Source organism: Equus asinus, chromosome 4, assembly GCF_041296235.1.
Source record: "Equus asinus isolate D_3611 breed Donkey chromosome 4, EquAss-T2T_v2, whole genome shotgun sequence".
Lineage (NCBI taxonomy): Eukaryota > Metazoa > Chordata > Mammalia > Perissodactyla > Equidae > Equus > Equus asinus.
In genome coordinates, this window is record NC_091793.1 from 141922695 (window position 1) to 141949496 (window position 26802).

Genomic DNA, 26802 nt, shown 5'->3' on the forward strand with positions numbered 1-26802 from the left:
GAGTATGTGGGAAAGAAGTGGTACATTTGAGGAACAGAGTGAAGTGTGGCTGGAACTCAGCATGCCAGACAGAGTGACAAGAGGGCAAGGATTGAGGGTAAGGAGGTGGGCAAGGGCCAAATCGTGCAGGGTCATTGTGAGGACGACGATCTTCACACCAAAAGAAGTAGGAGCCACGGAAGGACTGTACAGAGAGGTTGACCCGGTCAGTCTGAACTTTAATAAGATCATACTCCCTGCAGTTAAGACAAAATTTGGGAAAAGTTAGGATGGCAGCAGGAAGCCTGGTTAGGAAGCCATCGTGGTCATCCAGGTGTAAGATGACCTGGCTGGTAGCCAAAAAGGTGAGGCAGGCAAAGGCTATTCTCAAACTCAAAGACTAAATATGCTTATCAAGTATAAAATAAAACTAGGTATACCATTAAGACATGTTAAAAGGAAGCCCCAGGGTGAGTCAAGGACTCGAGCCAATCTCTTCCTTCGTTTGTATTCACCACTGGGTAAAACCCTACTAGAACATCATTGTAGTTTCCAGAATGTAAGGAAGACATGGAAACCTAGAGATCATCAGCAGACTGATACCTCAATGGTTAAAATGCTGGACATCTGTAGAAAAAACAGTTCAAGGAAATGTGCTTAAATACCCTAGAGAAAGCTGAACCATGCGTGGCCCAATTCATCCACTAACAACACTCCACGGGCTGGGCTGCGGTTTCTCAAACTTCACGTGCATGTAAATCACCTGGGAAGTCTGTTAAAATATCTAGGCCTGAGCCCAGAGACCCTGATCTCACCAGCATCACTCCTCACCTCATCTCACGATTCTAGTGCAGATGGTGCTCGACCACAGTCTGAGAGGTGCTAAGGGCCTGCCCTCCATGAGGTGAGACACAAGCCATAGGCCTGACGGTCCAAGAGAGCGGAGGGGTGGGGTCAGGCAGGAGGGACGCCCAGTTCTACTGGGGATGAGAGCCACATTCGGGGAGGCTGGTCAAGGAAGGCTTGGAAACAAGTCTTTACGGGTGTAAAAGATTTTCACACCAGAAGTCTTCAACAAAGCACAACACAGGACTGTCCCAGAACAGGGGCCATCCCCTAATCCCAGGGCACACTGCTGTGCAGGCCTGCTCCATTTTCATCTAAAACACATACAGGAGTTGCATGTTCTTCACTGCTTATTAACATAATTTCCTTAAAATATTTTCTGTCTTAACATATTTCAAGACACAAAGACCTGCATATAATCATATTTTCTACTGCTAAAATTAACTTCTAGTTTACCCCACACCCCAATTTCTGGCACTATTATGTGGCCTATGTTTGTTGAATGAATGATTGGATATAAATATTAATGCAAGAAATAAATTAGTATTACTATATTAATAGTTCTCCTTATCCAGAGATGTATTTAAAAATGACAAGTTTTAGGGGCTGGCCGAGTGGCCGAGTCGTTAAGTTCGTGCGCTCTGCTTCGGCAGCCTGGGGTTCACTGGTTTGGATCCTGGTTGCAGACCTACACACCACTCATCAAGGCATGCTGTGGCGGCATCCCACATAGAAGAACTAGAATGACTTGCAACTAGGATATACAAACTGTGTACTGGGGCTTTGGGGAGGGAAAAAAAAAAGAGGAAGATTGGCAACAGATGTTAGCTCAGGGCCAATCTTCCTCACCAAAAAAGGGGCAAAATTTTCACTTAAGCATGTTTCTGCAGGCAGTATATTTCTGTATGTTTCTATTAGGCAGTATAAGGGATTTTAGAAAACCTCTCCAGTAGCTCTTAGGAGTTCATGAAAAGCTTAGTTTTTCAAGGATCTTAGCTAGAAATTAAGGAGAACCTACCCCAGACTGTCCTAAAACCATACCTAAACGAACTTCTGTCCCAATGAAAGGTCAGTAAATAGAAAATTTAACTCAATGTAGAGTCCAATAGCACATTAACACCTACTTTAGAAGTTTAGCCAGAAATGAACACATGATGAGAAAAATGTTAACCATAAAGGAAGCTACAAAAAGGGAGAAGAACTTTCCAGACCAAAGTATAGCAACAAAGACTGGGAGAAATGAACAGCTTTTAAAAAAAAAAAAAAAAGGCAGCACGGCGATGGCCTATGAAGTTCAGGAAGGTCTATCAAAAGACCCATATCTTCTGAAATTCAAAATGATTTTATTCTTCTGAAACATATCAAAGACCAACATATGACTTCTATGATGAGAACACCAGGAATAAATCAAAAAAGCAAATTTATATCCTATAAAATCAAACAGCCTATATATATAAAGTGATCAAATCTCTCTGAATTTTAGGATGTGAAAGAGTTCAAAACCCAAATTATATAACATTCTTCTCTTCCATAGAGACCTATTACTATTTCAGTGTATATTCATATCTTAATATACATTTGTTTTTATTTAAAATAATTTTCTGGACCTAGAAACTTAGACTGAAGAAGAGAGTAAAAATCAAAGTAATTGATCCAATGCTAGACATCAGAGCCAGGAAAAAGATTCCATCTCCTGTCTTCCTAGTCAAGGGACATTCCTACTGGTTTAAATTCTCTTCCCCAAAGGAAAAAAGGCATTACTTATTAAATGAGGTTTAAACAGAGGACCATATTAGTTTAATATTCTCTAATCTCCTATAGAAATTCAAAGGATCACAGAATAAGAGACAGAAGGGACCCTCCAGAGCAAAGCCGTTGCCTCTAACATAACCCAGGTGGAGGGAGTGCTGGAAGGATGTGCACAGGCCTCCGAGTCCAGCCGTGTGCTGTAATTACTTGTCTAACTGTCTGGCTTCCAAGACTCAAGGTGGCGAGGACACGTGACGGCATTACCTCGTCCACTGTGCATCAAGCACAGTGCTCAGAACACAGTAGGGCTTCAATAAATATTTGCAGAAGAGCTGAATTAATAACTTTCTTACTCTGCACATGAGAAAACTATAGCTAAGGCATATTAAGTGACTTGCTTCGAGGTTGAAATGCCAGTTCTTCCAGTCTCACTGGCCAGGGCTCTCGCCACTCGACTCAAGTTTCACCCATGGCCATCAAATCTTAAATGAGGGAAATCCACTCCACTCAGCATTGTTGTTTCCTTGACCCAAAGCAACTACCTGGAGTAAGCCTACTTTCCTTTCTAAGTGGCAGCCTTCACATGTATGGAGACTGTACTTGTGTTCTCCCTACTCTAGGTGACACTGGCACGGCATGGTTTCTAGCCCCCTCACTATCTTATCGCACACCAATAGATGCGGCTGCATGTTCTTCAAGAGCAGCATCCATAACTGAAATTTCTAGGCGTGGTCTGGCCACGGCAGACATGGTGAGGACATCCTCTCTTCTTTCTGGACCTGTTTTGTGAATGCTTTTGATGCGGCCACAGCAGCACAGAGGCAGGCTTCCCTGCTGCCTCATTTGTAGGCCCACCAAGTTGCCAGTAGATCAACTTTCCCCTACCTTTTATCTTTGTAGTTAATTTTCTGAATATAAGTATAGGACTATCAATTTATTCCTACTAAATCTCACCTTGTTTGGTCCATTCCTCTAGTTTGTGTTTCAGAATCTTGATTCTGTCATTCAACATATTAGTTGTCCAACCTAGTTTTGAGATAGCTGCAAATCTGATAAGTATGCCTATGGTATCTTTAATCATCATCCAATGTGGGCAAATAATAAAAATAGCTGGGGCCCGCCGCATGGCCAAGTAGTTAAGTTCAGGCACTCTCTTTCAGTGGCCTGGGGTTTCGCAGGTTCGGATCCTAGGCGTGGAGATGGCCACTGCTCATCAGACCATGCTGAGGTGACGTCCCACATAGCAGAGCAAGAAGGACCTACAACTAGAATGTACAACTACGTACTGGGGCGCTTTGGGGAGAAGAAGGAAAAAAAAAAGATTGGGAACAGATGTTAGCTCAGGTGTTTAAAAAAATAAAAAATAAAATAAAAATAGCCAATCCTTACATAGGACTCATTATGTGCCAGGCACTGTTCCAAGCCCTTTTAACTCATTTTATTCTCAATACAAACTTATGAGGTAGATGTGATTATTATCTCACATCTAAGATTCAAAAATGGAGGTACAGAGAAGTTAAGTAATTTACCCAGAGTCACACAGTTAGTGAGTAGCAGATCTAGAAACTCAGCCAGTCTGATTCCAGAAACTTTGCTCTTAATTACTAAATTATCCTTCTTCTCACTATTATCATGTATTTTTACTGACAACATTCTAGGCTGAAAAGAATCCATTAGTCAACAATCCTTGGGTAAAGCTGCCAATCACTTACAAAATGACATAACTATAATCTCTGATAACCCAAGTTTCTCTGTCTTGAGGGTTTTGCCACATGCTTTTCTGAACACTAAGTGCTGTGCAGCATGGATGTGACCTAATTGTCTAGTAATCCCTTGTTCTCCTTTGTGCATCCTCAATCAGACTATCAGGTCCTGGGGGTCCAGGCCACAGCTATGCTTCTCTTATATCTTCCACAGCACCTACTACATAACGAGCACACAACAGAAATCCAAGTGTATCTTTGACAGATGGCAGGCAAAGCCAAGGAGATTTTCGCTGAGTTTAATTCTGTAGGAAATATGAGGACAAAGTTTAGAATGGGGGAGTAAGGACAGACACCACTTTAGCTCTTTGGCTTTCTAATTCTCTACAACAGAGAGCCTCTGAGATGAGCAGCGACAGGGATGTACTGGTCTCCCAGACAGTGGCCGTGACCACTTGACTCCTCGTCTTCCCGTCCCATTCTCCTGCTCATCCCCTTCAAGCCCCTCATACCCTTTCGGGGGGCTCTTCCACAAGTCTTTGAAGAGCACAGCCTGCACCTCACTCCTACCTGCATATGCCAACGTGCCTGGCAGAGCATGTGTGTGGCACACACGAGGGGTTTAATAAATGCTATTGAAATGAACCCTCCACTAAAACTCTACTCAAGGATTTTACTATCAGCAACCCCTCCATGGTCATATTCAAGGTTGGGGAAATAAAACTTAGTCTTTCAGCACACACACAAAAACTAGAGATTTCTCCTCTGGGAGATATCAATCCAAGACACTAAAAAACAAAATGACTTAGACAGTACAAAGTGAGAACAACTCTCATTTATCCAAGCTATTTGTATGTTTTGGGCATAGCTAAGTTTCCCTTCATTGTTTTTTTCTCTCCAACTGGCTACTTGCCTATTCCTTAACTCAAATAAATCGTCACCTTATTACCATTCCTAACAAGTAGGAGACAAATTTGAAGATAGCAGTAAAAGTAGGAATTGGAGGTATCAAGGAAAGTCCATTTCTTTTTATCTCTGTCTCTCATTTCTCAGGAGATGTAGCACTCTGGCTGCTGGAGAGTCCCCTAACTTTTCGCATGGGAATCAAAACAGATTTTGGCTACACTGGAGCTTTTTTTTTTCCCCAGGAGCATACTAAACAACTTCCTTTCTTGGCACTTAAAAACCTACAGATCTTTCTTGAACTAGACTCACATGAATAATCAGCTCCCAAATTTCTCTTTTTTTAAGAATTGCTATTCCGCTTGATTTACTCTGAGGCCAGTAACTCACTATGCCCAACTCAGAAATATTGCTTACTACCAGAACGGCAGCTATTTAATGAATAATTAACCACTCCATACTTTCTATCAGGAATACTTGTATTACCAGGGTAAAGGTATCCTTTATGTCTAAACGATGTTGTAAAGCAGGACTTTGCGAGAAAGACGCCCTCATTTATCACATGAAATGCCAAGTGGTATTAACAAGGTCGATACTGTTTGCTTAATATATTTTGCTTTCATAGGGGCATGAAATGATTTGTTTTTGCAGCTGTAACAGAGTTAGAGATTTAGCTTCAGCTTAGCTAGTTGAGGATATATAACCAGGGGCTATTAATTATCTGCCTAGAGGCCTCTGGTCATCTTTCCACAGCACACAGCATCCTTGGGGTACTGAGCTGCACCGTAAGCAGCCAGAGTCTATCCTCAAATAATCAGTCCCGGCTTCTCAGGAACTGAGGGGAAACTAAATAATTCAAATTTATTTCTTACTCCACAACCCCACCCCCCAACATGTGAATGTTATTAGTGCACAGATATTTTAGAAGTTGAATAAGGAATTCTAGAGAAAATTTTAGTTCAGAGACTAGTTTCAGACACCCATTCCCACAAATGAGAAACTAAAACACCACTTTTCTGACCTTGAAGCACTACAGCCAGCCCCTTCCCCTTTTCTCTTTTCTCACACTGCTGTTCTGCCTTAAATGGAGCAGGTGGAGAGGAGGAAGCTCCCTCCAAAGATAGACTTGTCAAAAGCCTGCACAATTCTAATTGCTCTCTACCTGTTTGTGGATGTCAGCTGGGAGCAACTGCCAAAAAGCCCGGGGGGGGGGGGGGGGGGGTGCGGCAAGAGGAGGTAAGAGGGAAAGAAGGGGTGGGGCCAAGAAGAACCAGAGTGCAATTCAAACAAAAATGAAATCACACACACACACACAGAGAAGCCTCCCCATCTCAGGCCCTAATAACAAGCTTCTTTATCAGAGGCTCATTGTCAATCAATTAGCTGAGGCAGCAGGGGTCTGTGAGGAGGGGCGCCCGGGGAAACAACGGGCAGCCCTGTTGTATTACTATTTAATCACTTTTGCTAAATAAATAGAGCAGCCCCGAGGTGCTGTCATGTCAAGGGAATTTATAACAAAAAAACTTCATTTTCCACTGGTCATTCCTTTTCCCCTCAGGAGAAGAGAGGGTTATTACTGTAGCCTTAAGTTCCATCTTTGTGTTTCTTGCCTTTGATTCCCGCTTGGACCCTGCCACTTTCTGGCACTAATTTGTCAGGCTGAACAAAGACAGGATTTGTACCTCCTGTAAGGTCTCAATTAGGAATGGCTTCTGCTGTATTATGTGCCATTCAGAGAGGACACAATGCCGGTAATTACAGGAATTTGCACTAAATGGCTGAAGAATTCACAGCAAAACTTTTCCCCCCCTTGGGCTTACCCTTCCCAAGGGCTGGGGGGAAAAAGGGAAAGCAAAAAGCTCTTACTGCCAGAGATGTAATTACCAACAGCAGTCCCAAGAGGTTAAACAGCAGCCAAAGGAGTAAAACCAAAAAACTGACAAGGTGAAAATGGTTGAGAGGATCCCCTCGGCTCACCCTTTTTCTTGCTGTCTCTTTTGTTAACATTTTCAATTTCAGTTCAGAATCAGAAACATTGCCCCACAGTGAGCCATCCAATTTCACCCCCAGAGTACAAAGCAGTAACACAGAGAACACTTCAAAGGTGAGCTTTGCATCTCTTGTTGCATCTACAAACAAGGCCCTGAGCCCTTTTATTATAGTATTCAATTGCTACGTTTCTTGATTGCTGGGAAATTACAGGAAAAATATCTGTGTGTACTACTGCCAAGAAAACCATGTATCTATTGAGGGGAAATAGGTGCATATACATGACTAATTCTGGAAGAAAATAGGGCTGCTGGCTTATAATCTAATTTATACAACATTTTATGAACAACCTAATTTACAACTACTTACAGGTATATACTTCACAAATATTTTAATAAGCTGTGCAATCATTTGATTTAGCATTAATATTTTAACACCACAGATTCCCCATGCCAAATATAACTTGAATCCCAACCAGTAACTTCACTCACTAGGGAAGCATACCTTGTTTTCTGCTACAGAGGTGTTTCTGAAAAGCAGTACCAAAATACCACCAAATTCATTGTTCTTAAATACCGCTTTCACCCTATACTCCTCTGCTCAGGAATCTTCTGTGACTTCAGGGTCAAACATTAAGTTCAACCTTATGGAACTGCCTTTTCTTGGTAGGTCAAAAATGACCAGATATCTACAACTTCATACAGTTCCACTTGGCATCTCTGACAGTTCTCTAATGGAAGTGGGCCTCACTTCTAGAGCTCCCATCACAGCTGCCCTGTGGCATTCATGCTGTAATTCTTGGTTAATGTCTGTCCTCCCTAGTGGACTGCAAGTTACACGGGAGCAGGGACCACGTCTACTTTCTTGCAGCACCAACTCGTCCAGGTGCACCTGAGCCTCTGGCACATAGTCAGAAACTCGGCACACAACAAACGGTAGAATGGATGGAAGAACTGACTTTTCAAAGGTTTTCAGGAAGAAGGGACAGAAAGTTTAAAGGCCCTGGAGGCAGGAATGACCAAGATAGGTTCCAGAACAGGAAGAAGACCACCGTGGCTGGGGCTTCCTACGCACAGGGCAGCCACGGAGCTGGAGAGGAAGCCATGGAACAAACCACACATAATCAAATACAACTATAAAAAGTTCAAGCACATGTTAAGAAATACGCAGTTATACAAAAGTGTGTATTTTCACAACCATAACCTCAGGCATTTCAGGATGGTCACAGTCCATTTTTTCTGCAGGGGCTCTTTAAGTTTCAAAGAAGGACATAGAAAATTCTTCACCAACAGAAAGAATTCAGTGAAATAAGGCCAACTGCACTATTTTGTAGACTTAAAAGCCAACATTTGTGGTTCCCCTGAATAGCGACTGAATGACATAATAAAGAGCTAGTCAGTGCTATCTTCCACTTTTAAAGTTTATTCATCAAAAATATTTAAAGGGGGAGGGACTAAGTGGACATAAAAACTTACAGTCTAAAGAGGCTCACTAAAACAATGAAATATTGTGAATTAGCTTCTCCTTAACTGATAAGGCCAAGATTCAACTAAAAACAATTTACTGGACTTGTTGGCATTTTGGAAGGTAAACATGCCATGCAACCAGTGTTTTCACTGAATACACGTTTTTATGAGGATGCAAAGTTAGGGGACACAATACTACAGGAAGAAACAGCTGGTTTAGATTAACTGTGTTTGTGAGAAATATGGATCAATTTTTAAAGTTCCATGTGCTATAATAATCTTTGATATAATGAACAGCTTCCCAAGTAATTTAAAAAACATTCAGAGGTTTGCTTAGTGAGTTTTTGCCTTTTTGTTTTGAGATGCTGCCCCCTACAGGAGAAGAACTGTTTCTACCTGAGGCAGGAAACCAGTATTCCATGGCGGGGTACTTAAGGAAAGTGCAACCCGGTAAACCACGCATATCACAAAGCAACTGAACGTAGCATCTTCCAATGGAAGAGGTGGCAATGAAATAGAAAATTTCTACTTTGGAATTGGCCACACTATCCAAATTAGGATTTATTTCTCCCCACCCCAAATTAGAAACCTACCTGTGCCCCATTAGAACTCCAAACCAAAGCTGAGCGGAGCAGACGGGTTTTAGTCTACATCACCTGTCTCCTGAACTCCTGCTTCTACCACCCCCAATTATTCTCCAGCCAAAGTTAGTGAGTACCAGATTCAGACAGCAAAGGGAGGCATCCTAAAACATGGAACCTAAAGCAACTGCCAAAAAGTTCTATCTCTGCCCACTATGTAATCCTTTTCCTCTTCTTTTCTACTTAGCTTCCTTCACCCTGCATCCACTACTCACCTTTCTCTGTCTTTGTCCTGTTTTCATTTCTCCAATTGCTAGATGCAGTGGACCTGCTGAATGGTACCCTCTACTTGCATTTCTCCTTCCTGCATGTGAGAAACACTACTGATGCAGTACAGAACGTGGGCAGCACACACTCCATCAGGAAGCAAACTTATGAGAGGAAGGTGAGTTAGGGGTCAACCAGGTGACAATCCTTGTGTACCACCTGAAGCTTTTCTTTCCTCTTTTACCAGAGAGTTTCCCCACTGAGCTACTCCAGTCTCCACCTTGAGAACTAAACTAAGAGGTTCTCACCGATTCCAGTAAGACCACAGATTTGTCGACCCTATCAGCAATCTACAGCCACAGAAGCGCACCTTAATTCCAGCATGTCAACAGAGTAAGCACTGAATAATTTCTGTTGAATGGCTGAACTTTGAAACATAATATATGCACTAGTACAAGAAGACACTGAAATGCCAGTAATTTCTAAAAACTGTACTAAAACCACTGTCTCCTTATTTGAAAACCATTTTCCAAAAGTAGCTGGATGACTTAACACAAGGTCATTCATGCCTATAGATATATGCACATCAACTAGCATGGCTCCCTCACGGGCTCACTGTTTCTGGTCTGTCCAGTCCCGCCCCTCGAGTTTCTGCTTCACAGTCGCTGAGGTCCCAAGGCAAGACAGGGATGATTCACCTACTCCCTACTTTAAGCAAATTATTTTTCAATAGAAACAGCCATCATCATAACTAACCTAAATTCAAAACACGGGCTTTCATTGTGCCACCTCTATTTGACTTTTCAATGCAGGAGCAAGCACAAAATTTAAAATTTGGTCTTGGCTGGTGGTAAGCTGCTTCATTTTTAAACAACACACTTAAATCTGATACACTTGAATTAAAATCTTCCAAATCAGGCTTCCAATTAAAGCTACCATCATGATAAATTTCATGTTACAAATTGTGGGGTTTAGTGAAAGAGGAATAATTTGATTCTATTTATAGTAGATAGATTTGGTTTAGTGAGTTTTTTTCCTTTTTAGTTTACTGTTTGGGGGAAGGTGAGAGGAATGGGGAGTAGGGGAGAGAGGCAGTAATAGAGTTGCAAGAAATTACAACAGATGACTGGCCTTGAACTCCACTTTGTGTCTCACCCCTCCACTGAGCTCCAGAAACCCCGGGCTTCCCCAGGATGAGGCACAGGCGCAGGGTGACTCAGCGGTCATCTGCTGAGTCATCTACAGTGCTCTCAGCCACCTCCAGATTTTCTGTCAAGGCTGACTTTCTAGATTCTACCTTAACAGGGCTGGGCAAGGTCATAATTATAGTTACTGACTGGACATTTTCCTTGCCTAAGGAGTGTTAGTGGTCAGCTTTGGGCCTGAATGTCTCTTATAAGATGATCTGTGACATGTACATTCACAGTGACCTTTGTTTAAGAAGGCAGAGAAAATGGAATCAGAGCAGATGCAGGAAGCCTCAGTTCTAGTCTAGTGACACTTCGGCCAAGTCATTTTGATTTGATGGGGTATATCATACCTGCTTCTGCTTACTTCACCAGACGGCATGAAGATGGACAGGTGTCTTAATAGAGCAAATTCCTTGAAGGAGAGGTGCTTTTTAAACAGGAAGTAGCTGTGACTGGCCTACTGAGAGGATTTTTAAAGTGAATTCCAACTGTGGGATTCAGGATTGTTCTTTAATGAGTTTATGCTTCATACCTGCACATTTGAAACTCTGAGCCGTGAGTCCTCGTTCCAGAGACAGCGTCGTCAGAATGCTGAGGAAGCTGGTGGTCACAGACTGACGTTGGCTCTTCCTGAGCCCGAGCCCACCCACCAGGTCCATGGGTTTGCTCCTCAGTGTGACTTGCAGGTTCTGCTCTGAACTCCTTGCTGCATTGGCGGCTGTCTTCAGAGCTTCCATCCACTCCTGAGCCCTCTGCCGGGTCTCAGCACGGAGGCGGAGGACATCCTGGGGGAAAATGACTTGAAAGCAAGAGTCGCAGTCATCCAGGTTGTCTGTCTGGACAGCAAGACACACATCCACATTGTAGCTTAACAGGGGGTCCTCGTCTAGCTTGCCGGGCTGAAAAGCCATAAGGCAGGCCTGGCTCAGCACAAATGTAAACGCCTTCCAGTTATTTTGGATAGTTAGCCTGTAGAGTGTCCCTGATTTGAGAATGTTTTGGTGCTGTCTGGGGCCACCCAAGACAGGGGACAGCAAGAGCAGCTCACTGGATTTCTGCTGTAAATAATGACGCTGTGTACAGTCAACATGAGGACCAAGCCCTGGTGAGTTTGCCAGTTCATCCTGCCTTCCCACATAACCAGGCACGGCAGCATGCGTGACTTCCCAGAGTTTCTGCCCCCAGTCCAAAGCCTCCCATGGTGACTCTGCCTTCAGCTGTAGCTGAGTGTTGTCATATAGAACAGTATCCACCAGCCTGGCCTCAAGGTTGCCCAGAACAGATATGCTCTGAAAGTGTGAAAGCTGGTAGGTGTCATGGAGGTTTTGATTCCCACTGCTGTCAAGGTTGTAGAAGCATAAGCTGTAGGGAGAGAGTTCTGCGTAACAGCTTTGCCAGTAACTGTCATGGTCCTTCCTAATCTCCAGGTAACCCTTCTTCAGAATGTTTGGGAATGCTTGCTTGTGTTCTAGAAAGAAAAAGAAAAAAAAAACAAGGGAAGCAACGTATTAATTCATTAATATGAATGAACTGAATGAGATGAAAAGGCAGGTGCAAGAAACCACAGATCGAGGTCAATGGCCTTCTGGTTCAATTAAACATAGCAGAAGTAGTAAAATTCCAAGATAGCACCTAATTGACAAGCTGTAATTGGGGAAAATCTCAGGTCTAAAAAACAGAATGGAATACAAGACAAGAGTAAGTATGGGGGAGTCAACATCAACATGGCATGCAGAGGTCTGGGAGGAAAATGATGGCTGAGACTATGCCCTGTGGGCCCAAGAGACAATGGCACTCTGCCAGGACTTCCTGTTTTCTAGGTGACAGTCTACAGAGTGCCAAATACATGAGAGAGGACTGGACACTCCTGCCACTTGACCTAACTCCCTGCTAATACTCATCCTTCTTTAGGGCGGTCAAACCAGGAGGGTCAATAGAAAGGACAGAGCATGAAGTATGCTGCTCACAAACTCCTGTTTCTCAGATACCCTCACTAGTCTCATGGCCAGTTCAGGAGCCTTCTGTCTTACAGCCAGTTCTCCAGGACTCGCCAGGAGCTCACTTGTGAGGTGTCTGCTTAGATAGCAGCTCTCTCTTACCTCTGAGCGTGACTGCTCATGCCGCTCCCTCTGCAGGCAATGCTCCTTCCCACCACTTCCACACACTTACCTCACTCAGCATCTCCTCTGCAGGAAGGGAGTTTGTCCTGCCTCCCCCAACCCCGACTCCTCGCCTGCACACACACCCCTGGGTCAGTATCAGCTATCCCTACTACATTATTTCTCTTTGATGTGGTCTTATCAGGCTGTACTATAATATTTTATTTAAATATCTGAAAAAATAGACAAGCTTTGAAGTTTGTAGAAGTCTGGTTCTCCCTACTGGACTATAAGCCCCACTGAGGACAGGGAGAGGTGTGTCCTTTCATCCTTTTATCACAGGTCACAGTGCAATGCCTGGTACACAGCAGGTACTTAATAAGTACTCGTGGAATTAGAGGTAAAGCTCCTAGCACAATGCCCAGCGTGCAGTAGGCATAATTCCCTTCCCTTCCCCTCTCTTTCACAAGTTTATCTGGTCATGCCATCTCTAATCAACGATTATCTGCAATACATATGACTTTAGTACTTTAATAAAGGGGACTGTCACTTGGGAGATTTCCTGACATTTTCAGAGGGCATGAAAAAGACATCCACGCAGGAGGGAGCTCTCCTCCCTGGTAGGGATTTTCGTCTCTGAGACACTCCTTAATCTCTGCTGACACAGGCTGGAGACAGTCATAAATTAACTGAGTCATTCCCTAAGGAAGACAAATTATACTCCCAAAGGGTATGATTTCTGACCTTGACTGAAGAAAAAAAAAGAGTTACACAGATCTAGATCTTAAAATACTGAACCAAAAGAGAAAAGGAGAGAAATGAGGCAGAGAAAAGCCCATTTTACCTGCTTTACATCTCTGGTCCTGACATTCATTAATATATCTGTGGTAACTGAAAAGCTATTAATTTCTTGCAACTCACCCTCATCCCTTTGTAGAGAGAGAATGGAGGCCTATTCTCTGGTTATCTTTCTTTTCTGATAGTGCAATAAGGGAGGCAGTGCTGCTAGACACTGCTGCTGCCCCCATCCCTCATTTCTATCAAGTGCTGATGACAGTTCAGGCTTTTCCATAATCAGACCTGTAACCATGGATCCCGCCATCCTTATCCTTCCTGTGACCCAGCGGCTCTGCTATGTGTCCTGAGTAAAATGAAAACCACCTCTCTTGCTTTTAGCTGGGAATTTCCCTCTCCATTTCTTTCTTCCCTGAGAGCTTTTCACAACAGCTACCATGAATTAGAAATTCCACTTTGGGCCCAAGCCAGGATCAAACCTGATTAAAACCTCACTTCTTTCTGACTGTACAAGCTGGGTGGTAGATGCCAGCTTGGATGGACTGTGAAGTGCTGCTAGGGAGTCTCAGGGAAAGGTGTTCCCTCACCTTCTCGATGCAGAGTAAGGGTAAAGAATGCTGTTTCAACATTTTTCCCACCTGCGCTCAGCCCTCCCCAAACAAGTGTGCTAAACTGAGACAAAAAAATGGGGTGTTAATCCTGGGAGATGGCCCACCCTTACATGCTGCAGTCTGCAGTGCTAATCTCTTGAGAAAGGAGACTCAGGAAGAAGAGAGCAAATGTGATCAGGAGACTGTTCTCCAGGGTACGACTCCTCTCTAGAGAGCCCGTTTATAACAGAGCTTGGTAAGGTTTCGTGTGTGAAGTATTTGTTATCTTTGATTATGGAGGGATGAAGAACTACCATTTCTCTTCAGTCTCTAACAACTGCTACTTTCTATTGGATCTGAAGTTTAGTGTTTTTGCTACTGACATATCAGAAGTTATATATTTAAATCTAAGCTTTCATTAATTTACTATAGTTCAACTTTTGTTTCCTCAGACCATATCATTTCAACTCATTAAATTAATCACATACATTCTTTTAAAGTTTTCAGTTTCACAAATGAATAATATAATCTGTCTTAACTAATGACATAAACTATTCAGGTAGGACCACTGACAAACATTATCATCATTTCCCCAATGAAGATAAAGAAATGTGATCAAAATGAATCACTGTACCTATAAATTTCATACTGAAACCACAAGAGAGTAATTCCTCATGAAAAAGAGCAGAGAAAAAGAGAACAGAGTTCTTTGTTTCCCCACTGCTCTCCCTTTTGGCTGGTATGAAGCGCTGGCTCTGGTCCCCTCAAGGAAGGCCCCCTCCCCCTCCGCCTTGTCCTTAAGGTGCTCAGTGAGTATTGTAAGGACAGTAGTTGCAGGACTGAGGAGGAAGAGGGATTTTCCCCACAGTGCGCTGTCGCACTTCTGCCTTCTGCACTGCCCACACACGAGTTCCTCTTTTGCCATTATTTCCTCTATCTGTTCTCAAAAAAGTTTCCATTCTCATGGCCACCATGTTAATCAAGGTCTTAAGGGGTCCCCACATCCTCCCCCAGCCACATCCCACCTGTTACAGGTTAACCTTTCTGGGTCACTAACAGCCCTTCCCATGCCCGTCCTCAGACCAAAACCTGCACAGCAAGTCCACACTCCTTAGCTTGGCCTTAAAATATGTTATTATGGAAAATCGCAAGTATACTTAAAAGCATGCAAAAGAGTAAAACGAACACCTGCAGACTCATCCCACAGCTTCAAAAATCATCCTGTTTCTGCCACTCTTGTTTTATCCCTCCACCCCGCTCCAACTCTTGCTTTTTATTGTTTCTGCGCTGGAATATTTGAAAGCAAATCGCAGACATTTAATCATTTGTATTGTAAATACTTCAGGGTGTATCTCTAATCTAACAGATAAGAACTTTAAAAAATATTTATGATACCATTTTCACATCCAATACCATGAATAATTCCTTATCTAATATCAGTCTGTGTCTGTTTCACAGGTTGTCTCAAAAAATTTCTTTAATACAGATGGTTTGTTCAAATTAGGTTCACATATTGATTTGCTTGATATGTCTTTTAAGTTTCCTTAAATCTCTAAGAGTTTTCGATTCCTCCTTTTTTTCATGCTATGTTTTTACTGAAGAAATTAGTTCGTTTGTCCTGTAGAATTTCTCATATTCTGGATTTGGCAGAGTGTATCTTCATGTTATTTTGGCGTTATAACAAATTATATTTTTATTATGATGGCATCTATTCCCTTGACTGAATGCCTTTCACTTCTCCTTTTAATATGCGCAAAATAGACAAGGAATAAAATTAAAATGGGTTGTTTAAATGTTCCCCTGTTTCCCATGTTTTCTGTCAACTGCTATTTAGATCTCAAGGCTCAGTTAGTTTTTGTTTTTGCAAGAGTATGTCACAGGTGGTTGTCCTGCTCTCGGGATATTAAGGTTGATCAGGAGGTTCAGAGGACATTAGCCTGATCCCTCTGTTGTAAGTTTTCTCAGGCACCTTTCACACAACGCAGCCACTCTACTCCGCTCCCCCACATTCCAGCCAGGGGACCTGACGCTCCTTCTATTACCCACCCCTCCCAACCTTCACGCATTTTCTCTCACTGTTCCACCTGCCTAGATTTCCCCTCATCTCTGCTTATTCATGCTTTCCTCGAATGTGAGAACTAGGATAAAATCTCCCCTATTCCTGAAGACTTTCTTCATCCCCTCTAGTTGAAAACAACTGTCTTTCTCTGAACCCCCAAGGCAGTATGGCTACACCACTCTGATGACTCATGTTTCAGATACTATTTCACATTCATCAAATAGGTAATAAATGATATAATAAAATTATTCCAAAAAATCAGTATGAAGTTTAACAAAGCAAAAAAAAATAAGCTTCTGCCTCCACACCCCAGCACCCACAATCCTCCTGCCCAGGCTTTGTATACCGTTTGACATCTAGCCTTTAAGACATTAAACGTGTAATAATAATATAAGTAATAATTAGGTGTGTTCACATATATTAGCTTATTTAATTACTGAACTGTTATGTGCTTTCATTTTGGTTACTTTATGCAACTCTGTCTCTTTAAAAACCACCATATCCCAGACTGCAACAAATAAAACATTCAGATAATCTCCTTTACCAAGAAAATCTGGACTGCCTGAGCTAGTACAGCAAATGAAGTCAGATGAACAGGACTCCAAAGATCAGGCAATAGTTAGAATGAAAGAGCAACATTTTACGTTTTAAATGTTTTTTTGTTTTCAATGTGTAATGTTATCAAAGAACTCAAAAGCCCATGAGTGCCAATATTCCAAATCAAAATATCTAGGCAAATTTAAAGAAAGCATTTAAGTTCTTGTAACAAGATTAATAAACGTGAAAAAAAGCCAAATGGAGAGTGAATGGAGTACTCCTAACACTACCGTAGAACACTCCGTCCTAGACAAGCCCACCTCGACGGCCACTCTAAGTCAAGCAGATAAATCACATTTCTCTGGCCCTTGATCATCTCTGTCTTCAGTTTCTCTACAGGTTATCTAGCCTATAAGGACAGACGATTTTAAGAACCAAAAGCCTGGGAAACAGGAGTTACATCTGTTATATGGGCTCAAAGATAAGGGGGCAAAGCAATTTGACACGCATTTACCGAATGCCAACTATGTGCAAAGCTGGGCACAAGGCTTTGTTAGAGACACAAAAATGATAGAAGGTCTCCAGGTGCTTACCAACTGGTTGTGGCAAATGACTCTGAGACTTCTAGATCAATACAGATTGATTAACTGAAGACAAAGGAGAAACCATAGTGTCACTCCTACAATCTGGTTCTTCTTCATGTATGGCCAATGCCAACTGTACTCAGCTGCTATTGTCTCTTGACTTCCAGATCCCAAACTCAGCTTCCCAGATGACAGTGGCCACTGGGTTCAACCTCACCTCACAGCTCTGGCTTGGGTGCCACCGGCATTACACAGACAGTCTAGAGCATGGCAAAGTGTGAAAAGACTTCCTCAGAGGCACAGAGCTCCCTGAGAACCATCCATCCACCTGCCAGCCCGACTTCCTCCTACAAGACTGCACACTTCTCTGCACTTAGTTACAACCTCTAGGCTTCTGGGGGTACTCCTGGACTTCATTCCTTACAGACTACCCACTTTTAGCTCCACCCACCCCTTCTGGCACTGTCTGAACAGAGACAGAAGGCAACTTTCATTGACTGCCTGGAACCCTGTACTGAGAAAGATACTGAGACCACATCAGATTCAGCAGGGAAAAGGCACTGTGGTATCGCTGAGGTGGGAAAAGATTTATGTTATGTATTTGCCATCTGGTTTTAGGATCTTTATCAATACAGGTCCTTACCTTCCTTGACTCCAGAGACCTAATTCTCTCTTGCACTAAGAGTAATATCCTAGACCTCTTAGACCTCTTCATCATCAAATACTTACCAACTTCCACCTTGGTACTTCTTCATTCTCTGCACAGGCATTTTTCTCACTCTTCCACCTCACCTATCCTCTACTCCATCCTTATAAGGGCCTTTAGTCAAGAAACCTTCTACCTTACCCGTTATAGTCTCTTCCTCTTTTTACTGAACTCCTTCCTCCTCTAGATTCTGTGGTCAACAGTTAAACGTGTTTTCTCATACTTTCCAGATTTAATCACCAACTCTGGATCACTACCATCATGTATATTCTCTATGTAAGCCTAGCATGCTTGAGGAAGATAAAGAAGTACTAACCCAAGTGTATTAGTCCATTTGGACTGTTATAACAAAATACCATAAACTGGGTAGCTTACAAACAACAGAAATTGATTTCTCACAGTTCTGGAGGCTGGAAGCCCAAGATCAAGGTGCCAGCTGATTCAGTGTCTGCTAGGACAAGCTTCCTGGTTCAGAGAAGGCCATCTTTCTGCTGTAACCTCATGTGGAGGAAGGGGCTAGTGAGCTCTCTAGGTTCTTTTTTATAAGAGCACTAATCCCATTCATGAGGGCCCCACTCTCATGACCTGAGGACCTCCCAAAGGCCCTACTTCCAAATACCATCACTTTAGAGGTTAGGAGTCCAACATATGAATTTTGGGTAGACACAAACATTCAGACCATAGCACCAGTCAAACACATTTCCATGTTGCTCAACTTCTATCATATCTTTAACTCTGACATTTCTTCTTTTATTCATTCAATGGATCCAAACACAATCCCCAGAACAATTTTTCCACAGTGTCTTTCCTCTCCCCAGATACCTACTCCACTGTCTCTTTCTGCGTACAGTAGGGAGCACTTTGTGCACTGCTCTATATACACTATACTTGGCTTTACTTCAACACTATACTAACCAATGTCCTGTAAGAGTGCTGTGAGCACAGTGGTTAGGACCACAGGTGCTGGAGCATATTGGCCTAACTTTAAATAGCAATTTTGCCCCTACTGGCTGTGTGACAATGGGCAAATTACCTACCCTCAGCCTCAATTTTGTTATCTTCAAAATGGGGCTACAATAACAGCACTACCTTATTGTACTGTTGTGAGGAAGAAAAGAGCAGCTCTCAGAATGATGCCTGATACATCATAACTGTTCAACAGATGTTTCTTATTTTAGTCCTGGTCTCAAAAAAAGAAAACTTCTTGCCTCCTTGTTAAATTAACCCTTCCACCTCTACTCTGTACCTAATTCCTTCCCATTTCTTCAGAATCTCTCTCTCTATAACATCTTAAAATTATCCCTCTACTAATTTCTTTTCCTCCTGTCTTCCAATATCCTAAGGTTTACTGTGTCTACCAAAAAATTATTCATTTGATCCTACGTCTCCTATAGCTTAATCTTCTTTCAGATTCCAAATTCTTACAATGCTTCTACTTCCTGTTCTACACAATCTGGCCTCTGATTATTGCTCTGACCTCGTCTCACATCCCTTCTCTCCCTCCAGCCACAATCCTCATATATTTGTTGAACAAGCCAAGCACAGTCTAGCCTCAAGGCCTCTGAAGTTGGTATATCCTCCATTTGGAACTTCTCTCCCCAGTTCTGTTGACTTACTCGTCTCCTTCAGTTGTTCACCTCAGAGGTGCCATCCTCAGTGAGGCCATCCTATTCCACCTTACTCCCTCTCTATCTTACTACCTGCTTCAGTTCTTTCAAAGGACTCTTTCCTCCTTGAGGCCAGGATGTCTAGATACCCTTCTCACCCCCATATACCCAGGTCCCCAAACATCTGTGGATGTATGTACAAAGGACCACAATAGAACCTGTGGAGATACCAAATCAATCAGACACAGATCCTGTCAACAGAGTTGCAGCCCAATTAGAGGCCCTCTTTTTTTCACAAGTCCCACTTCCTCTTTTGCCACAGTCACCCTCATTACCTCACATCATGATGACTGGCAGAGCCTTCTAATTGGTTTCCATCCCCTCAACTCTTTCCATCTACCAATCCATCCATGTACCATTAGGGCCTGAGGGGACCCAATAAATAGCATCCCTTTTCTTCACCCAAGTTTTAAACCAACTGAGACTGACAGAGGTAGTCAGACACATGGGGATCAAAACATCAGCCAGCTGGAGGATACAGCTTAGGTGTATAGCAACAAATGGAAGCCCAGGATTATACAGACTTACCTCCAGGTCACAAGCAGCACTGGGTCACCACGGGCTCCCCTCCTGGGGACTGCCCATGAAAGGCTGCTCGGTGGAGGGGCAGGTCCGGAGAGCAGACCAGAATTAGTGCCTCCTGTGAGAGGCTGAGTTACACTCGCCTGGCACCTCTCCCAAACCTGCCATAAGTCACTGCTCCCAGGGTGGAGTGTGCAGAGGGGCAGGCAGGCCAAGAGCGTTATTCTAATGGCGTCCTTCTCATGGACACAGATGCTGCAGGGAAGGAGGTTCCCTGCTACCTCCCCCACTACCTGTCCCGTCGGCCAACTTCCAGACTTCTTGTGAAATATCCTTTCAATCTTGACTTGCAAGAAATTTTCAAGGGCTTCTTGCCAAACATATCACATTAATTCTATTTGTCTGGCTTTGAAAGTCCTGTACAACCTCAGCCCATTACTCTCTATAATGCAGCCCTGTTCCAGCTTAGCCTCCTGGCCATCCCACACACAGGCTGTCTTCATCTCCATCTTGGCTTTGCTCCATCCTCAAAGCTTAGCTGAAACATCTCTTCCTCAAGGAAGACTTCTCTGACATTCTATTTATTTTATTTTATTTTTTTGAGGAAGATTAGCCCTAAGCTAACATCTGTCACCAATCCTCCTCTTTTTGCTGAGGAAGACTGGCCCTGAGCTAATATCCGTACCCATCTTCCCCTACTTTATATGTGGGACACCTGCCACAGCATGGCTTGAGAAGCAATGCATAGATCCGCAGCCGGGATCTGAACCAGCGAGCCCTGGGCTGCAAAAGCAGAACCCATGAACTTAACCGCTGAGCCACCATGGTGGCCCCTTCTCTGACATTCTAGATCACAACCATCTCTTTTGTTTACATTCCTGGTTAACAAACATAGTTTTCCAAGTCCATTTGTTTCATGCTATAGTATTCAACTGTGTTTAAGCCAAAAACTAGGAGGAAAAAATGAACTAATTTAAGGTCTTTCTTCTCCTCATTAGAGGCACATGAGAGAAGTAAAATTAACAGGATCTACATTAATCGTAACACAAAAGTCCACAGCAAAGAACATGAAGAGAATGATGCTATAGGAACCAAAGCGGGGCTGTGTCTTGTACATTTTAAATATGGTCCACAACCCTCATGCAGTGCTGGCCACTGTAGTGCTCACAGATACTTGTTAACAAACTTATTCTGGTAGAAATGAACTAGGCTCAAGTGATATCTTTTCTGTGAGCTACTTTGGAGATCTTTCTTTATGGGTGAAAGACAATATCCTATTGGTTTTCCCTTCATAAACCTAACAGAAAGACATATTATCTATGTAAGCTTTAATAGACCTGTAACATATCTAGTTACCTATTAGCCAGACACATGAACTTAGGGATCTTTTCCATCTAAGTTCTTTGCTATGGGCAAAGACCTGGTCAATTTCACTTCTCAAGTGTGAGCCAGACTAGGAGATTATAGACCCAACTTCTTAAACGCAGAAGGTTTCTGCCCTCTGTGACAAGGGTAATCTCCAGTCTTTACAGAACTTTTTGACCCAAAAAACAATTCCGAACATCAGCTTTCAAACTATGCTCATTCTATGCCATGGTGAGCTTTTCATTCTGTTTCTCTGATCTATAGGAATTAAAGAAATTCCCAGACTAGGGCCACCAGATTTTAAGATAAATGGCATTCCATGGCCATATCTTTGGATAACACAAAATCATAGAAACTTAGAGCCAAAAGGAATTAGAAATCTCTTTCCCCTAGCCCCATCTGGGGTAGAATCTGTTGGTGGCCTGTCCCGCTGGCTAGTTCTTCCCCTTCTCTCCAACAGAACCTAATTTTGCTCAGGCATGGTGGCATATGCTCAGGGAAGATGGGCTCTCCTTGGTCCCACGGAAAGAACCATGATCTGTTTAACCCAATCAGAATAACACCGTTTTTCTTTGCCAGAGATTTTCCTTTCAGGCTGGGCATGCAACCCAGTTCTGGCTACTGAGGGGGTACTATTGGGGGCCTCTGGGAAAAGACTCAGAAGGGGTTGCCCTGCTTTCCTTTCCTTACTTTGGCTGTTGATATATGAGAAAATGGTCCTTGGGGCTGCTGTAGCATCAATGAGAGGACAGAACAGACATCACCAATATACTGAGAATAACAGGGCAAAAAGACGGAAAGTGCCCAGATCCTTGATGACGCTGGGACCACCTACCTCTGGACTTCTCACATGTTTATTGCATACAGTGCTTGATATTCACTAAGCATTCAATAGCTATCTGTTAGAGAGATGAAAAAAGTAAGATGATAAATGGCCTTACTATTTATGCTACTTTCAGTTGAGTATTCTATTACTTGCTTCTGAAAAAATTCTAACTGATTTAACAGATTTGGACAGAGGTTCTAGGAAACAAAATGACCTGGCCAAAGTCATACCACAAAGTGTGCAAGCTGAGAGTGGAACTCCAACCTCCAGACTTTCCATCTAGATCACACTGTTTCATTCACGGTGAAGAGAATGGGACCTAACTTCCTCAGGCCTGAGAGGCACTATTGCAGAGCGGTTCTGCGTGGCCTCCAGGGTGAAGCCTGCCTTGGATGTCAGCCACACCACATACTGGCTATGTGCTCTATGGCTCAGTTTCCTCATTTGTAAAATCAGAACAATATCATCTATCATATTAAACTATTGTGAACATTAAATAAGATAATGGATGAACACTTCTTAGCAAAGGGCTAAGAGTAAAGTTAACTCCCATTAAATAATAGCTCTTATTGACAGTATTAATAATAACAAACTTCATTCAACTTGAGTCAAGCTATAAGTAAGGAAAAAGGAAAGAGAGGGGATTTCCATTTTGGGGAAAAAAAACCCACCAAAACTGTACTGTCCTGATTTTCCAAGCACCAAGAGATACACCTTGCATAAGCTCATATTTGGTACAATACAAAGTTTTCTATAATATGGTTCATATCATCAAAGAACTTCCAATCTAGTGTGGGAGATGGATGTACATGCAACTATCTACAATATGCAGCAGCATAAAATGAGCTGTGTAAATAAAGTGAAAGAAAAAAAGAATTTTAATGAGAAAAATATGGAAAGGTCTTAGGGAGGATGTGGCATTTGAACTTGTCCTTGAAATATAAGGGAGGATCCTGAAAAGTTAAAAGGACAGGGAGGGTATTCTGGATGAAGACACAGTGTGAGCAAGGGTCCAGAAGCCTAGAAGCACAGGGCATATTCACAAATGGCATACAGATGGGGCGAGGAAAGGTGGGGGTGGTAGGGTTAGGAACATTCTGGATGCTTTATAAAATTTACACTTGCTTTTGTGAAGAAAGGGGAATCATAAGTGACGTCAGCAGCATGGCGGAGAGAGCTTTCCTGGTAACGTCTCCCCTCCACCATAAAAGGAAAAAGACATTCATACTCCAACAGAGGACATCCAAACACAACACAAAAGACGTGTGAGAGACTCACACAGCCATACGATGGAGGGTGGAGAGACAGGAGTCCCCCTTGGAGGAGGTGGAACTAGGTGAAGGGAAACTTCACTCCCTCCTCAAAAGACTGGGACCTGGGACCGTGAGCGGCCTCAGAGAGGGAAGGAATGGGGGGAGGGGACATTCGTTCATGGGAACATAAAAGATCCCCAAGGGCCCTCATAGCCTTGGGGAAAGCCCCTACCAAGGTGAAAGCTAACGGGGGTGATCTTATCAGGCCAACATCTGGGGAGAGCAGATAGCGAGGGCAGAATGAGAAAATTCTGAGAGCATGCAGGAGAAAGTGCCCCTCCCCCCCCACCCACCCAGTGCCCACTCCACCACCTGGGATCTTGGCAGAACACAGAGGGCTCAGAATATGCGGCTCTTGACCCCCACCCAGTAGTGATAGGTGGTAACTGCAACCAAATAACAACTTGATGCACAAAAACAGAGCCACGCCCAGTAGCAGTACCAACAATTGTATTAAACCTTCATACCAGAGAGAAAATGACAAGTACCCAGAAATCAGTCCTGAGGACACAGAAATATGACATCTAAATGACAGAGAATTCAAAATAGCTATCATCAAAAATCTGACAAGTTAAAAGAGAAAGTAGAAACACAATTCAATGAGTTCAGGACCTACTGAACACACATCACAAAAGAGATTGAAACTATAAAGAAGAATCAATCAGAAATATTGGAGATGAAAGACACAATCAATGAGATAAAACAAAATATGGATTCCCTGAACACTTGAGCAGACATCTTAGAGGAGCGAATCAGCATAATCAAAGACAGATATGTTTAAATGCTCCAGATAGAAGAGGAGAGAGAACTAAGGCTAAAAAAAATGAAGAAAGTCTCTGAGAAATATCCAACTCAATAAGGAAATGCAACGTAAGAATTGTAGGTATTCAAGAAGGTGAAGAGAAGGAGAATGGAGCAGAAAGCTTGGTCAAAGAAATAGCAGACGTCCCAAACCTAGGGAAAGAGATGGAAATCCTTGCAGAAAAGGCTGCCAGATCTCCTACATATGTCAACGTAAAAAGACCTACTGTAAGGCATATAGTAGTGAAACTGGCAAAAGTGAATGACAAAGAAAAAATACTAAAGGCAGCAAGGCAGAAGAAAATAACCTACAAAGGGACCCCTATCAGGCTTTCAGCGGATTTCTCTGCAGAAACCTTAGAGGCTAGAAGAGAATGGAATGACATATTCAAATCTTTGAGGTACGAAAAGTTTCAGCCAAGAATACTCTACCCAGTGAAAATATCCTTCAGGTATGATGGAGAAATAAAAACTTTCCCAGATAAACAAAAGCTAAGGGAATTCATAGCCATGAGACCCCCTCCCCCCAACAAAAAATCCTCAAGAAGGCCCCCATCCCTGAAAAAGGGGGAGAAAGGGGTTACAATGCATCGAGTAATGAGAGAAGTAGACAAAATCAGAAAATTGTAGCTATACATCAGAACAGGTGAGCAAATACTCAAGAATAGCATTAAAGATAAAGGGAAGGAAAACACCAAAAACAAAGATAACCTTGTCATTTTAATCACGAACTCAAAACACAAGATGGAATAAGAAATGAGAAAAATAACTTATGAGGGGAAGAGGAAAGGGACTGAATTGGTTTAGTCTAAGGAAATAAGAGGCTATCAGGATATGGACTAGCTTATCTGTGAGATTTTGAATACAAACCTCATGGTAACCACTAAATAAAAAAGCAGAACAGAGACACAAATAATAAATAAGGAGAAAACAAAGAAACACAACATAAAAAACTATATAACTCAATTGGTAGACCAAAATACACAGGACAAGAAACAAAGGAAATGCAGGAGAACCGGAAAATGAGCGATAAAGTGGCAGCATTAAGCCCTCATATATGGATAATCACCCTAAATGTAAATGGTTGAATTCTCCAAAAAAAGACACAGAGTGTTGAGATGGTTTAAAGAAGAAGACCCAACAATATGCTGCCTCCAGGAAACACATCTCAGCTCCAATGACAGACACAGGCTCAGAGTGAAGAGATGGAAAACAATCCTCCAAGCTAATGGCAAACAAAAGAAAGCAGATGTTGCAATACTTATATCAGATAAAGTAGCCTTCAAGACAAGACAGGTAAAGAGAGACAAAAAGGGGCAGTATATAATAATCAAAGGGACATTCCATCAAGAAGAAATAACACTTATAAATATCTATGCACCCAACACAGGAGCACCAAAGTATGTAAAGCAACTATTAACAAACCTAAAAGGAGATATTAACAACAACACAACAATAGTAGAGGACCTCAACATTCCACTCACATCAAGGGATAGATCATCTAGACAGAAAATCAACCAGAAAACAGTGGAATTCAATGAAAGGCTAGACCACTTGGACTTAATAGACATATATAGAACACTCTATCCAAAAACAGCAGAAAACATTCTTCTCACATGCGCTCAGAACATTCTGAAGGATAGACCATATGTTGGAAAACAAGGCAAGTCTCAATAAATTTAAGAAGACTGAAATAATAACAAGGATCTTTTCTGATCATAATTACAAGAAAAGAGTTGAGAAAGGGACAAAGATGTGGAGACTAAACAACATGCTACCGAAAGGCCAATGGATCACTGAAGAAATTAAAGGAGAAATAAAAAAATATCTGGAGACAAATGAAAATGAAAACCAACCATAGCAACTCATATGGGATGCAACAAAAGCTGTGTTAAGAGGGAAATTCATCGCAATACAGACTCACCTTAACAAACAAGCAACAAATAACAAATAAGCAATCTCAAACTACACCTAACCAAATTAGAAAAAGAAGAACAAACAAAGCCCAAAGTCAGCAGAAGGAGGGAAATAATAAAAATCAGACCAGAAATAAATGCTATTGAAACAAAAAAGGCAGTAGAAAGGATCGATGAAACAAAGAGCTGATTCTTTGAGAAGATAAACAAAACTGACAAACCCCTAGCCAGACTTACAAAGAAAAAAAGAGAGAAAGCTCAGATAAATAAAATTAGAAATGAAAGAGGAGAAACAACAATGGCTACCACAGAAATATAACAGATTGTAAGAGAATACTATGAAAAGCTA

At 42.3% G+C, this 26802-nt stretch overlaps 1 protein-coding gene across 5 annotated transcripts in view; it reads right to left on the bottom strand.

Moving 5' to 3' along the window:
- Window positions 1-26802, bottom strand: part of PLEKHM3 (pleckstrin homology domain containing M3) — a 172726-nt gene that overhangs the window by 116228 nt on the left and 29696 nt on the right. For all 5 annotated transcript variants that reach the window (XM_014836418.3, XM_014836419.3, XM_044768299.2 and 2 more), the window contains exon 3: window positions 11206-12141. In XM_014836418.3, the coding sequence (XP_014691904.1) occupies window positions 11206-12141 (936 nt within the window). The remainder of the gene's footprint in view (window positions 1-11205; window positions 12142-26802) is intronic.